This window comes from Vipera berus, assembly GCF_964194415.1.
Source record: "Vipera berus genome assembly, chromosome: 2".
Classification (NCBI taxonomy): domain Eukaryota; kingdom Metazoa; phylum Chordata; class Lepidosauria; order Squamata; family Viperidae; genus Vipera; species Vipera berus.
In genome coordinates this window covers 96,133,309-96,146,534 of record NC_138203.1, presented here as the reverse complement: position 1 = coordinate 96,146,534, position 13,226 = coordinate 96,133,309, and the positions used below count along the sequence as shown (strand labels likewise).

The 13,226-nt window shown below is 39.1% G+C and overlaps 1 protein-coding gene across 1 annotated transcript in view; it reads right to left on the bottom strand.

Moving 5' to 3' along the window:
- LOC308661761 (neuronal acetylcholine receptor subunit alpha-7-like) overlaps positions 1-13,226 on the bottom strand; it is a gene marked incomplete at both ends in the record, with an annotated part of 107,083 nt that overhangs the window by 23,452 nt on the left and 70,405 nt on the right. The window contains 4 exons of the mRNA XM_081316936.1: positions 499-585; positions 1,232-1,426; positions 4,685-4,852; positions 12,395-12,474. Of these exons, the coding sequence (XP_081173062.1) occupies positions 499-585; positions 1,232-1,426; positions 4,685-4,852; positions 12,395-12,474 (530 nt within the window). The remainder of the gene's footprint in view (positions 1-498; positions 586-1,231; positions 1,427-4,684; positions 4,853-12,394; positions 12,475-13,226) is intronic.

The window sequence follows — 13,226 nt, the reverse complement described above, 5'->3', positions numbered from 1 at the left end:
TCCTTGGTTTTCATAAGGAATCTGGTTTTGGAAAAACTGCTTTGGAACTTCCTTCTCCTAAGGATAAGGACAACAGAGCAATATTAAGAAATTCTAGCATTCACAAAGCAATCTGGCAGAACCTGAACTTGATTTTTATTTATTTGTATTTACTGTATAATTCTCAGTTTGGTCCACTGACAACTCAGAAGAAATCTCTTCTTCCTCCAAATTTCTTTGGAGAAAAAAGGAAGGTTTTTTTGGAAGCAGTTTTTCTCTTTCCCAAAGGACAACAAAAGTTGATATCTACAGCCATGATCTAATTCTAAAAAGCAAATCAATTTGTGTTCCAATGTGGGGGGAAAAATATTTAATATATATTTTTCACCTCCACTGCCACCTCCTCGCTTTCACCTTCACTTTCCCATCAGTTGCCCAGGAACCTGATCCAGATAAATTTTACGCAGTTTTAAACCTGATTCATTTTTTATCATGAGAAGTGGTGCACCATCAACATACCTATTAACGGAACTGAATCTGATGTGGCAGGCATTATTTCTGCTACAAGGAGCATAAAAACCGTCAAGGACAGAAGAACAGTTATACCTATAACAAAATTGTGAAAGAGACAAAAAGTGAAGCGGGACTGAAGTCATGAGTGTTTTCCACTTTAAAGGTCATTAATAATGTGCACCTTCCATTTATTAGATAAGAAATATATCTAGATTAAGAGAAATGTGTGTTGTAGAAAGTTTTAAAAAATGTTCTGCACATTATGAAATTACTATTCCAATATAATTTGAGTAACAATAGATTTCTCCAATCAATCTGCTTTCTTCTTTTGAATCCACATTTCCCCAATTTCGAGGAGGGCCAACTGGCAGGAGAAACAGTCTCATAGTGGACCCTCCCCATACATAGTTTCACACTGCAGGTGACATTAAAAAAAGACTAGGAAGCAAAGCTGAGACTAAGATGGTAGAATTCTAGATTAAGATGGTAGAATTCTAGATTGTAGTATTTCTGGATGAACATATGAGCATAATCAGTGTAAATGCTTCCCTACGTGTACGAGATCAGCATAGTAGAAGACAGTAATGCTGAGTCTCTCTCTTAGGTTTTCGCTTAATCAATACACTGAAGGATATTTGTTTATACAATCAAAAACACAAATCACCCTTGCAGAGATACAGCCTTTGTCAACTCTTGCTGCTACATCTTTTTCTACACTGTGCATTGTCTTAATCCTTACCCAAAGATATTTTCTCTCCAGAGTCAGCTGGAAGTAAGAAAACAAGCAGTGCTAAGCCTGATATAAGGACGCAGGGAATCAGTAAGTTCAAGCCATAGTAAAGGGTGCGACGGCGCATTGTAACAGTGTAAGTTACATCTGGATATGGCTCTTTACAGCATTCATAGTACAGCTCATTCCTTTTGCCTGGGACACCTGCACAGAAGCAAATTGAAAATATAATAAGAGTAGAAATGTGCAGAGAATTTCATTCTGAAAATGGCTGAACAGTCAACATTCTTGCTAACTGAGGGCAGTCAGGGAACTAGACCTTATGCAATCTGATATCTTCAGATATATTGAATTTAGTGGTTATCAATTATGAAAGTTGAAGTCTAATATACCATGAGGACTTTAGGTTGAGAAAGGCTGGCCTACACTCTTCTATTGATGTGTTACGTCATTTCAAGTGGTGTATGAAATCACGGTTTGCTAAAATCAGCTATGATCTCTGAATGGATAATATGTTTTGAGCTGAGGCAGCAAACATGAATTTAGACTTCAAGATTGGAAGATAGTTTGTAGTCACGTAGGGCTCTATGACTTAAATATGAGTTGTGATTCATATACTTTATTTCCTTCCTACCGACTGTTTATTTATATCTCTCATCTAATCTTTGCCTTCCCTTAGGTCTACATCTTAAGAATTAAATCAATTCCCAGTTTAGGAACAGGAGAAGAGCCCAATATAGCCTACCAATTCATTAGTGGTTTTGTTTTTTCTGCAGATAACCATGTATTCAATATTGATGATTTTACCCTTTAATTACCTCTTAGAGAAAGTGTGGGGCGGTTGTGGTCCTGCAGATATTGCTGAACCTCAGTATTTGTGAGAAATACTGAAAACTGAATTCCATAATATCCAGAGAGCCAAAGCTTATTTAATGCTTTTGTCCCATTCATTTTCAATAATTCTTGTGAACACCATAATATTTAGTAATTCCTGTGAACACCGTAATAAACACCACAATAGGAAATAATGCGAAAGTACCATCTCTGGATAAATACTTAGCTTTCTCATGACACTAATTTTACTCTGAGGGCATATGAAAAAATCCATATAAATCTATTAAGCAGCCCAAACATATCTGGTCAAGAATTATGACAATAGTCAATGTTCCTTAAAAAAATATCTAAGAATATACAGTAGCCATTACTCCTCTGATCATTTGTAAGGCATAATTGACTCTTCTTCAATCTGTCTATCAAATTGCAAGTAGCAATCAACCATTATTACAATGTTTAGTGATAGAGCATAATGAGTTGTAGGCCTCAAGCTATTTATAGGACAGCAGATGGAAATGAGTTTTATTGTTGTTGCTTAGTATAGAGTCAATAATATTTCCAATTTTAGTGGTTCTTTCACCATCCCTCTTTACATATTTTGGATCATTTTTATCCAGACTATGGATTAAGCAAGCCTAAAAGGCGTGGCTGAAAAAGTTCAGTAGCCTTTTCTAAAAAAAAAAGTCAGACTTTTCTAAAAATGCAAACTACAAAAAGCTTTGAAGCTTTTGAAGGGGGGAAAAATCGCCTAAACACAGCTTTCAGTTTGAGCAAGAAATATATAAATATGCAGGCACTCATAACAAGAAAAAAATAAGATTTTTCTCCCTTCCCCTAGGCAAAGCTGAATTTAGCCATAAACTAATCAAGCTACAGCTTAAGATGTCAATGTCTAAAGGGGGCCTCCAATATTTCCGATTTTCGTTTGTCATGATTTTATTATAATTTCACATATGAAAGCCTCCATAAATTAAGCTCTCCTGTATGGCTCACATGGCACTTGCTAATTTGATTAAATTATGCGCTCTTTCAGCAGGCATTCACACTTTCTGTTCATAGGGGGTCTTTCTCTATCCCACCCTCGGATTGTTATGCATCTTGGCAGCATTCTTGCCTTGTTTGCTTGTTATATACTCTGCCAAATACAGTCCATAGCTTAGGGCCTCAGTATGTCTAAATCCAATTCTGGCTCTGGGCAACAGCTAAGTTAAGGATTAAATTCTGGGATTTTGTTATCACTGGAAATAACTTTTGCGGCACACATCTACTGCTGTCACAGTCGATCAGCTGAGGGAACAGCACAGATTTCTCAGGCCCACCTCCAAGCCTTTGAATATTTTATATAATCTGACAGAAGAAATGTTTTGGAATAAAATATGCAAGCTCTCAGGGGTTCAGTTCTTAGGGTGTCGGAAAAGTGCAAATTGTAATCTGAGCTGAAGCCATAGTAGATGAATCAAATGGGGCCAAAATACACTATCACTGTCAACTAAGACATCTCAGAAATATCAGTGCAAGGGACCCATTTGCAACTCTCCCCTTTCTTAAAAATAAAAAGTGTGAAAAAGGGAAAAGGTATGCTGCGTTTGCAAAGATGGAGAACCTCTTTCTCTCAAGAGTGGCTGCTCTACGATTGCTAGCATACAAGCCAATAGCAAAGCATGCTGGGAGTTGTAGTTCAGCAATATCTGAAGCATTATTGTTTCCCGAAATGATTTACAGCATACAGTTTACTTACTGTTACAACAGTTCATTTAGTGACCATTCAAAGTTACAACGGCACTGGAAAAAGTGACTTATGACCATTTTTCACATTTATGACCATTGCCCCATCTCCATGGTCATGTGATTTACATTCAGATGCTTGACAACTCATTCATATTTATGACGGTGGCAGTGTCCCGGAGGCATGTGATCATCTTTTGCGACCTTCTGTGTCAATGGGGGAAGCCAGATTCACTTAACTACAACTGTAGTGATTCACTTTAACAAATGTGGCAAGAAAAAGTTGTACAATGGGGCAAAACTCACTTAACAGATTTCTTACTTAGCAACATAGATTGTGGACTCAATTGTGGCCATAAGTCGAGGACTACCTGTATGTAGTTGGAAAGCAGAGTTAATATATTATATTTGATTCTCCAAGTTACAAGTTACTTGGGCTGGAGGTTACTGCCAAGGAGGAAAAGTCCAAGTGCTGGATAGGAAATAAGGCATCCAATTGGATGGTCAGTCCTTTTGCGGAGAGGAAGCATGTAACCTGAGACTGGAAAGCTTTTTTTAAAAAAAGCAATGAAAAAAACTAGCTCCAAACTGATCTTGTGAAAACTACAAGGGCACAATCAAGAAATTTTCAAGAGCTCAACTTGATTTGAAAAAGTCTTTATCCTAAACTTGACCTACTTTATTCCATTCTCTGAAATCACAAGGTGCAGAGTCCTAGGAAAGATATTACTTAGTGGCAGATGTATGAGTAATGCAATATTTATCACGCACCTGATAGGGAAACAGCCTGAAGCCTGGCTGGAGTAGCAACACAGAAACAGATATATAATTATCCCTCGCTAACAGGATTTTAGAGAAATCTTAATTTGGATTCATTAAGCTTCCTTAAGAAATTTAACATACCTACTAAATCCCATTCGCCATTTGATATGTAGTTAGAAATATCAGCTTCGAGCATTTGCAGATCAAGCAACCAACCATTGTGTGTCCATGAACCAAATTTCAAATTGCATTTCTGCACATCAAAGGGAAACCAGCGGACATCAATGTAACATGTGCTTTTCAAGATGCCTGCAAGGAAAGACGTTAAATTGATTAAGACAAGAGTAAAATGGGATGAAAATGCATGTATATACACTTATGTACATTTACATCAAACATTAAAGGGGCCGATGGCTTTAAAGTGTGTTCCAAACTCGTTGTGATTCAGGGTCAGCCTGTGGGTTCGGCAGTTGGGTCGGACGACTCAGAGGAGGAGGGGGTTGTTGAAGAGCTTGCTGAGGGGGTTGGAGAGCTTGCTGATGAGAGCCCTCAGCCAGGCCCCTCCCACCTGGTCACGACGGAGACCCAGCTGTGTGAGCCTGACAGCGTGGATGAAGATGACCCACAGCTGGCCCTGTTCAAGGACGCCCGATGCAGGAGGCAGTCAATCAGGAGTAAACAGAGGAAGGCAATGGGGCACCTCGGAAGGAGGCAGAGAGAAGCCACGCCCTGAACTGTATAAAAGGGGAATGCGTGGGAGGGCTGGTTTGCTGAAGGCAGCCGCTTGAATAGCTCCTGTTTCATGGTTCGTGTCTTGTTTACTTTTGTATCCATAAATTTGGTAGGCTTAGTTCCAGCCTCTTGCCTTCTTGTAAAAGGGGTTGTCCCTGCCTTTTCTGCAGGGTCGGTAGCAGGCTGGTACAGAACACTCATCTTGCTAATAAAGTAAATCTGTCATTTTAAATTTTAGCTGCACTCTTTGGGGGAAGAGTGCAGCAAATGTAAAAGTTAACAGAAAAAATATCTAGAGCAGCGTTTCCCAATCTAGCCAACTTTAAGACATGTGAACTTCAACTCCCAGAATTTCCCAGCCAGCATGTCTTAAAGTTGTTTTAAAATTGTCGGGACTTCCGGTGGCTGCGCGGCACCGGAGACAGCCTTCCCGGGCTGCCCGCGGCTCAGCTGAGTGATTTTCGCCCGAAACAGCACCGATCAGCTGTTCGGGCGAATTTGAAGCCCCCTCCTCGGGAGAAGAGGAGGGGGTGAGGCCCCAGGTAGGGGTTGAGTTCTCCGGGGCCGCCTGAGCTTAAAGCTTGGGCGGCTGAAGGATCGAACTCCCCCGTAGCCTGGGTGGCTCCCAGCTGGTCAGTGGCTCCCAGCTGGTCAGCGTCTCTGCTCCGGACTTCATGGAGCAGAGCCAGGCGTCTGCGACCACCCCTGCCTGAAGGAAGGACTATGGAATAAAAGGAGCAGGCAGAGCGGTACAAGAGGAAAAGGTGAAGAGGATTATTATATTCTACTCTCTAGCTTGATGGACTTTTTAAACTTAAAGTGAAAGTGCGTCACAAGTGAAAAAGATGGCGGCTAAACCTCCCTCAAAAACTCTTCGGAGTGCTGGAACTTCTCCGGTACAACAATCATCATTGCAGGCGTTGCACCTTCCTGATGTATTGACATCGAAGGATTTACAAGATGCTCTTGAAAAACATGCCCAGGTAATTCTGGAATCAATGGATGATAAATTTGCACAGATGGAGGCGAAATTGGAGAAATTGGAGGAGAGAATGGAAGAGAGGATGGAACAGAAGTTCAGGGTGATGAAGGTAGACATTTTGCCCTCAGTGTATAAAGTGGCTGAATGTGTGGAAGAATTGGAGGAAAAAGTGGAAGATTTGACTCAAAAGAATGCCATATTAGAAGCAAAAGTACTGGAGAATGAAGATTTAAGAGACAAAATGGACAGAGAATTGAGTCTTGCTCAATATTACCAGATGCAGTTTGCTGTTAGAATTAGAGGTTTAAAAGAGAATATTAAGGAAGATCTAAAGCAGCTGATTTCTGAGGCTCTGGAAGTGGTATTGAATCAGCCAGCATCTGAAATAAAGGGAGGCATGGATAAAGTGTTTCGTGTGAATTCATGGATTGCAAGACAGAGAAAGCTGCCTAGAGATGTGGTGGTTTATTTTACTAAGAGGGAAATTAGAGATGAAGTTATACAAGTTGCCTATGATTCTAAAGTGGTGATTGCTGATCAAGAAGTTTTGGTTTTAAAAGAAATTCCTCCAAAGATTTTAAGGAGAAGGAAGGATTTCATATTCCTCGTGCAAGAGCTCAAGCAACGAGATATAAGGTTCAGATGGGAGATTCCAGTTGGGTTGATGGTGATGTATGAAGGTAAAAGGTACCGTCTGATTACTGTGATGCAGGCGCGAGATTTTTATAATAACGTTTTAAAAGCAACCTCATTATCACTTCTGGAAGCTGCAAAGGGATCTGGAGAAGGAGAACATCAAGAGACTGAGGATGGACAGATAGAGGAGAATGGTGCTGGAGGAGATCAAGCTACAATTTCTTTGGATGATCCTGGAGAGCGGAGGGTGACGCGTGCTGCTTTAAAACGATCAAAAAGAAAATAATAAAAGAGTAAGACCAGCAGAAGTCTATGGAACTTCCACAACGAACATCTAGGAAGTTATCGCAATGGACACGTGGGAAAAGATTTGGGTTAGGAACGTAAAGAGAGAACTTTTATAAAATGCTTTATAGATGGCATTTAGATCCTAAAAAGTTTGCAAGTATGTATCCGGACTATCAGCCAAAATGTTGGAGATGTGGAGATCAAGGCTTTTTGGATAAAAATTTGGTGGAATATGTAGAAGATTTTTAAGCAAAGGATAAAGTTTTGTTCGCAATTTTTTTGTTTTTGTTTTTTTTTTCTTTGTTGGGGATAATTGCGGACGTTACGGTTGTGGACACTAATTATGTGAAATTTAATTACGGCAGCAAGACTTTTGATAGCTCAGTAATGGAAGAAAGAGGAACTGCCGATTATAGGAGAGTGACTTCAAAGATTTTTGATCTGGCAGAGATGGTGTAGATTTTGGCCTAAGATTTTTCGCAAGAACGTTATATTATGGAATGGAGAAAATGGATTTATAGGGTTAAGAAGTTTCATGTAGCATTTGAATAAGTCTTCTTTCTTTTCTTCTTCTTTTTTCCTATTTTTGTTTTTCTATATATATTTAATATATATATATATTATCCTATATAAGCTAGAGAGTGATGGATTTTAGAGTTTATGGATGTTAGTATATGGTTGTTTATGATTGTTTTTTTTTTATATACCTTGTACTTAGCTCTGGGAAGTCGGGGGGGGGAGGGGGGAGAGGTAGGGGGGGAGGGAGAAGGGAGGGGGAGGGGGGGATTTTTAAAGGAAAAATTGTATGTTAAAACTTTTTAATAAAAAAAAAATTGTCAAATTTGGGAAATCTTGCTCTAGAGCAGGCATGTCAAACTCGCGACATCACATGACGTTGCATGACATATCGCAACTTCTTCCCCATTGCTGGCCATGGGCCAGCAGTTTGACATGCCTGCTCTAGAGTATCAGTAAAGCTCAAAGCAGTTTTGCCTCCAATGTGCGGATCTCAAATTCTTCTCCATAGTAGCATGTATTGATACAAAGACTATATATTATCCATCTCAACCTCAGCAAAAACAGCTGAACTGCTAGCTGTGGGAGTTATTCAGACTGTGAAACTAATGTTCTCACTGCAGTGCCTTACATCAAACATATCAAACTCGTGACGTCATGTGACATCACGCAACGTACTAGGACAGTTTGCCATTGCTGGCAATGGGATGGACACGGCTTCTGTGTGACGCATCCGGCCTGTGGGCCAGCAGTTTGACACCCCTGCCTTACATTCTTTGGCCAGTGGGACGTTTCAGAAAAGCACTTAGCTCTTTGGCATTTTGAGTTTGTTAGCTTATTATATTAGCTTATAAGTAGGTTCATTTTCAAAGACTGTGTAACCTAATGTTTTTCAAGTGCTGCAGGTGAGACTGAAAAGTTCCTACAGTAACCTGTTATATTCCATGTCTGGAAAGTCTGGTAGTATCAGGTCTTCTGATATCACCTTACTTCTCACACGAGAGAAATGTTGGGCTCCCAGAGATGTTGTTTTTCCTGACTCTGAATAATTTGTCACTCAGGAAGACAGAAAGTATCATCAGTGTTTCTAAGCTACCTTCATAATTATTGACCTTAAAACCTAATAATATCCATCTTGATGACTATCAAAATGCAAACTGGCCATGAAATGTCATTTAAAAAAAGAAACCATTTACTAGGATTAATGCAAATAATAATAATAATAATGATGATGATGATGATGTTGGAAGGGACCTTGGAGGTCATCTAGTCCAATCCCCTGCTCAGGCGGGAAACTCTATACCATTTCAGACAAATGGTTGTCCAGTCTCTTCTTAAAAACTTCCAGTGTTGGAGCATTCACCACCTCTGGAGGCAGATTGTTCTACTGGTTAATTGTTCTAACTGTCAGGAAGTTTCTCCTTAGTTCTAGGTTGCTTCTCTCCTTAGTTAGTTTCCATCTGTTGCTTCTTGTCCTGCCTTCAGGCGCTTTGGAGAATAGCTACTATCATGTCACACCTAGTCCTTCTTTTGATTAAACTAGACATACCCAATTCCAACAACCGTTCCTTATATGTTTTAGTCTCCAGTCCCCCAATCATCTTTGTTGCTCTTCTCTGTACTCTTTCTACAGTCTCAACATCTTTTTTACATCATGTTGACCAAAACTGGATGCAGTATTCCAAGTGTGGCCTTACCAAGGCATTGTAAAGTGGTATTAATACTTTATGTGATCTTGATTCTATCCCTCTGTTAATGCAGCCTAGCACTGTGTTGGCTTCTTTGGCAGCTGCAGCACACTGCTGGCTCATATTTAAGTGATTGTCCACTAGGACTCCAAGATCCCTCTCACAGTTACTACTATTGAGCAAGGTACCACCTATACTATACCTGTACATTTGGTTTTTCTTGCCTAAACGTAAAACCTTACTTTTTTCACTATTTAATTTCATTTTGTTAGATAGCGCCCAGTGTTCAAGTCTGTCCAGATCCTGCTGTATCTTAAGCCTATCTTCTGGAGTGTTAGCTATTCCTGCCAGCTTGGTGTCATCTGCAAATTTGATGAGTTCCCCATCTATCCCCTCATCCAAATCGTTGATGAAGATGTTGAAGAGCACTGGGCCCAGAACAGAGCCCTGGGGCACCCCACTGCACACTTCCCTCCATGTAGATGCAGTTTCATTGAGGACCACACACTGAGTATGGCCAGTCAGCCAGCTACGAATCCATCTGGTGGTGATGCTGTCTAACCCACATTTTTCTATCTTATCAAGTAGTAGATTGTGATCTACTTTATCAAATGCCTTACTGAAGTCCAAGTAAAGTATATCCACAGCATTCCTCTGGTCCACTAATTGTGTCACTTGGTCAAAGAATGCAATAAGATTTGTCTGGCATGATCTGTTTTTGACAAACCCATACTGGCTTTTAGTAATGACTTTGTTTGCCGCTAGGTATTGAGGTCAGGTTGATAGGTCTGGCTCAGGCATTCTGGGAGTTGAAGTCCAAGCATCATAAAAGAGCCAAGGTTGCCAACCCCTGATCTATATCTTTAAATCGAGATCTGCAGTACTGAGGAATATCACATTTAAAGATAACTAACATGCACGAATCATTGCTACCAAGTAACAAGAGTGCTGCTTGTTTCCAAGTAATGTGTGGTCATTGCATCCTAGCAATGCAGCATTACTTACTTTCTAGCAATGTGCCCAATAACGGCACTGGTTCTCTCTTACTGAGGTGAATCTACTGAAAGAAAATTGCTTAGGAGAGTTTGGCTGCAGAAAGGTAAGCAATACATTGTGGCAGAGGGATTAAATATCCTTTACTCCATTTGCATTTAAATTGCATTACATAACACTTTATATAATTGAAGCATGTCTTGGTTCAAAGTGCATAAATCTGTCAACACCCTGAATAGTTTCGTCCTCTGTAAAAAATGTAGCAAGATGCTTGTTCAATAAACTTCAATGGAAGACTTCAAACTTCGGTGATAAACTGTGAGCGGAATACCTTAACTATTTGAAACTGCATTTACAATGTGTTAAACAAAATAACAAGGAAGCACATTTTAGACCGATATGAATATTGATTTATCATTAAAAAAATAATAACACCATAGCTAAATTTTCTCTTTGGATTTATATCAGCTCTTTAACATCTTTTTCTGCAATAAAATGTTCTCTCTAATTTTGTTCTTCCCAAAGGACTGTCTGCTGTGACATAAATACTTCGTGTCTAACCAGCAATTAATATTTATCACACATTGTTTGCCACTTAATTATTCCATCTTTTGCTGACTAAAAATAAAAGCAGAAAAACAATGAGGTATCTCCAAAATTCTTGACATAAAACGTAAGAGCTCTATACTCTACAGCGGTCCATTTGAGACTTAAATCGACTTTGACATGAAATGCTGGGGCTCAGCAAACAGGAGATGTGGTCATAGTGCATTCCTCCTTCAACAAGAGGACAGAAAACCCTTCTTCCTGACGGGAAGGAAATTAAATTTTAGGCTGCTTACAAAAAGCCAGCACAATATTTCCAGCATGGGCACAAGGCCATTGAACTAGCCTTCCTAGTTCAGATCGGTTTTCCCCTCCGTGATATCACTCATGTTCAGTGGGCAGATGGGATCTTTTTTTTATTACCTCTCCCATCACCATTAGCCTGATTTTTTATCAAATCACCTAGGTGGTGGCAGAGCTAGCTGACATCAGCTGGAATTTGAAGCTAAGCAAAAACATCCCTGGGTAATATTTGGCTCTGTGAATTCCAGGGCTGTCAGCCAACAGTAGTGGTGGGGTGCTGGAACTCTCAACGTGAGAAATGGATAGAAGTAATTGAAAAGTGGGAATAAACGCTTAACTCTTGCCAGCAGCCATGCAACAGTTCTAATCCAAATCATATGAAACCATAGGTTGTTGAGGAAAGCTGGAACACAAAATCACTGCTCATGAGGTATCTGTTCTCCTGCTTTGATGTAAAGGTTTGATAGCTCATTGTGTGATTTCATAACTTGCAACCCAGTGAAACAAAGGAGAGGAAGAGAAAGAGGGACAGAGAGAGGGAGAAACAGACAAAGAGAGAGACAGAGAGACAAAGAGAGAGAGAGGGAGAGGGAGAGAGAGAGAAAGAGAGAGAGAGAGAGAGAGAGAGAGAGAGAGAGAGAGAGAGAGAGAGAGAGAGAGAGAGAGAGAGAGAGAGAAGAAGATACTTTTATTTCAAAAATATTTCAACCCTTTAGAAGTCCACATGACTTGCCTCTGAATAGTTAGTTAAAGGTACTATGTTAACTTTTAGGGAGTCCTTTATTCTGTATAAATTGTGTTTCGATCATTAAAAGCAACCCTTTGCTCTTTTACCCGAGAATAAATCCCAATGAACAAAGACAAGTACTGTAGATATGGACAAAACTACTTGGCATTTTCAATTCATGTTTTTCTCCACAAAAGCAACTTGAGGATATATGCATAGCATATTGATAATATAAATTGTGATGGTGGAATAACTGTCGTGTTTACAAAAGTTATGCCCGATAGTTGGGTACTTAACAAAATTCACCCCTGCAAGAATGTTTCTGTGCAGCAGCAATTACAGAATATTGTAATGATGAAGACGTACCCTAAACATCCTAATCTATAGCACATTCAAAGATATTCCTTTCTTCCTGAATAATTGATTAAAAACTGTCTTACCTGGAGGTATATACTGACATGATCCCGAATAGTTTACCAAAACATTTGTATGAAATGTTGCATCAAATCTTTCATCTGCACTATAAAATGCATCAGAAACAATTAAATATTAGTTAGAAAAATATAGGAAAAAATAATAGCTATTATCATTTGAGTGTTTTTACTAAAAGTATCAATTTTAGCAGAATTATCAGAATACACATGTAGTGAGTGGAGTGGGGAATATAAATTATAAATCACATGCTTCAACTATAGACATATAATTTCCAATTCATTATCAGACTTTAGTTCTGCAATATATAGCAATTAGATGAATAAGCTTAAACCACTATATTACTCAATTAGAACTTCAGAAGATTAATTAATGAAAGTCAATTTTTTTCTGTGTGGCTGGGACTTGATGGCACTTTTGTGTTGCTTTCTTAAAATACTTTTCCCTTTGGTACACAGAAACATTAATCTAAAATTTAAAATGAGAATTATAAAATGTTTCATAATAATAGTATTAGCTTACATCCTACCTTTAACCCTATCAAGCAACATCTGTCTTTTCCAAATCCTTGGGGAGGACTCAATAGGAGGATATATAAAAGTCAAATATAGTCTAAACATCTGGCTGACTGTGCAACCAACCATAATAATGATAGCAATGTTCACTCTTCTAACTCATAGTTCTAAAAAGAGAATTCTGTCATCTCCTAACTGATGGATCATCTGAGATCTGCAAATAGCAAACCTGCAAAAGGACAAGCAAATTCTATTCATGTACCATTGCTGTCAGGTTTAAGTTAATTTTACCAATGTGTATTTTAATGCCTTCTTTTAGGATATA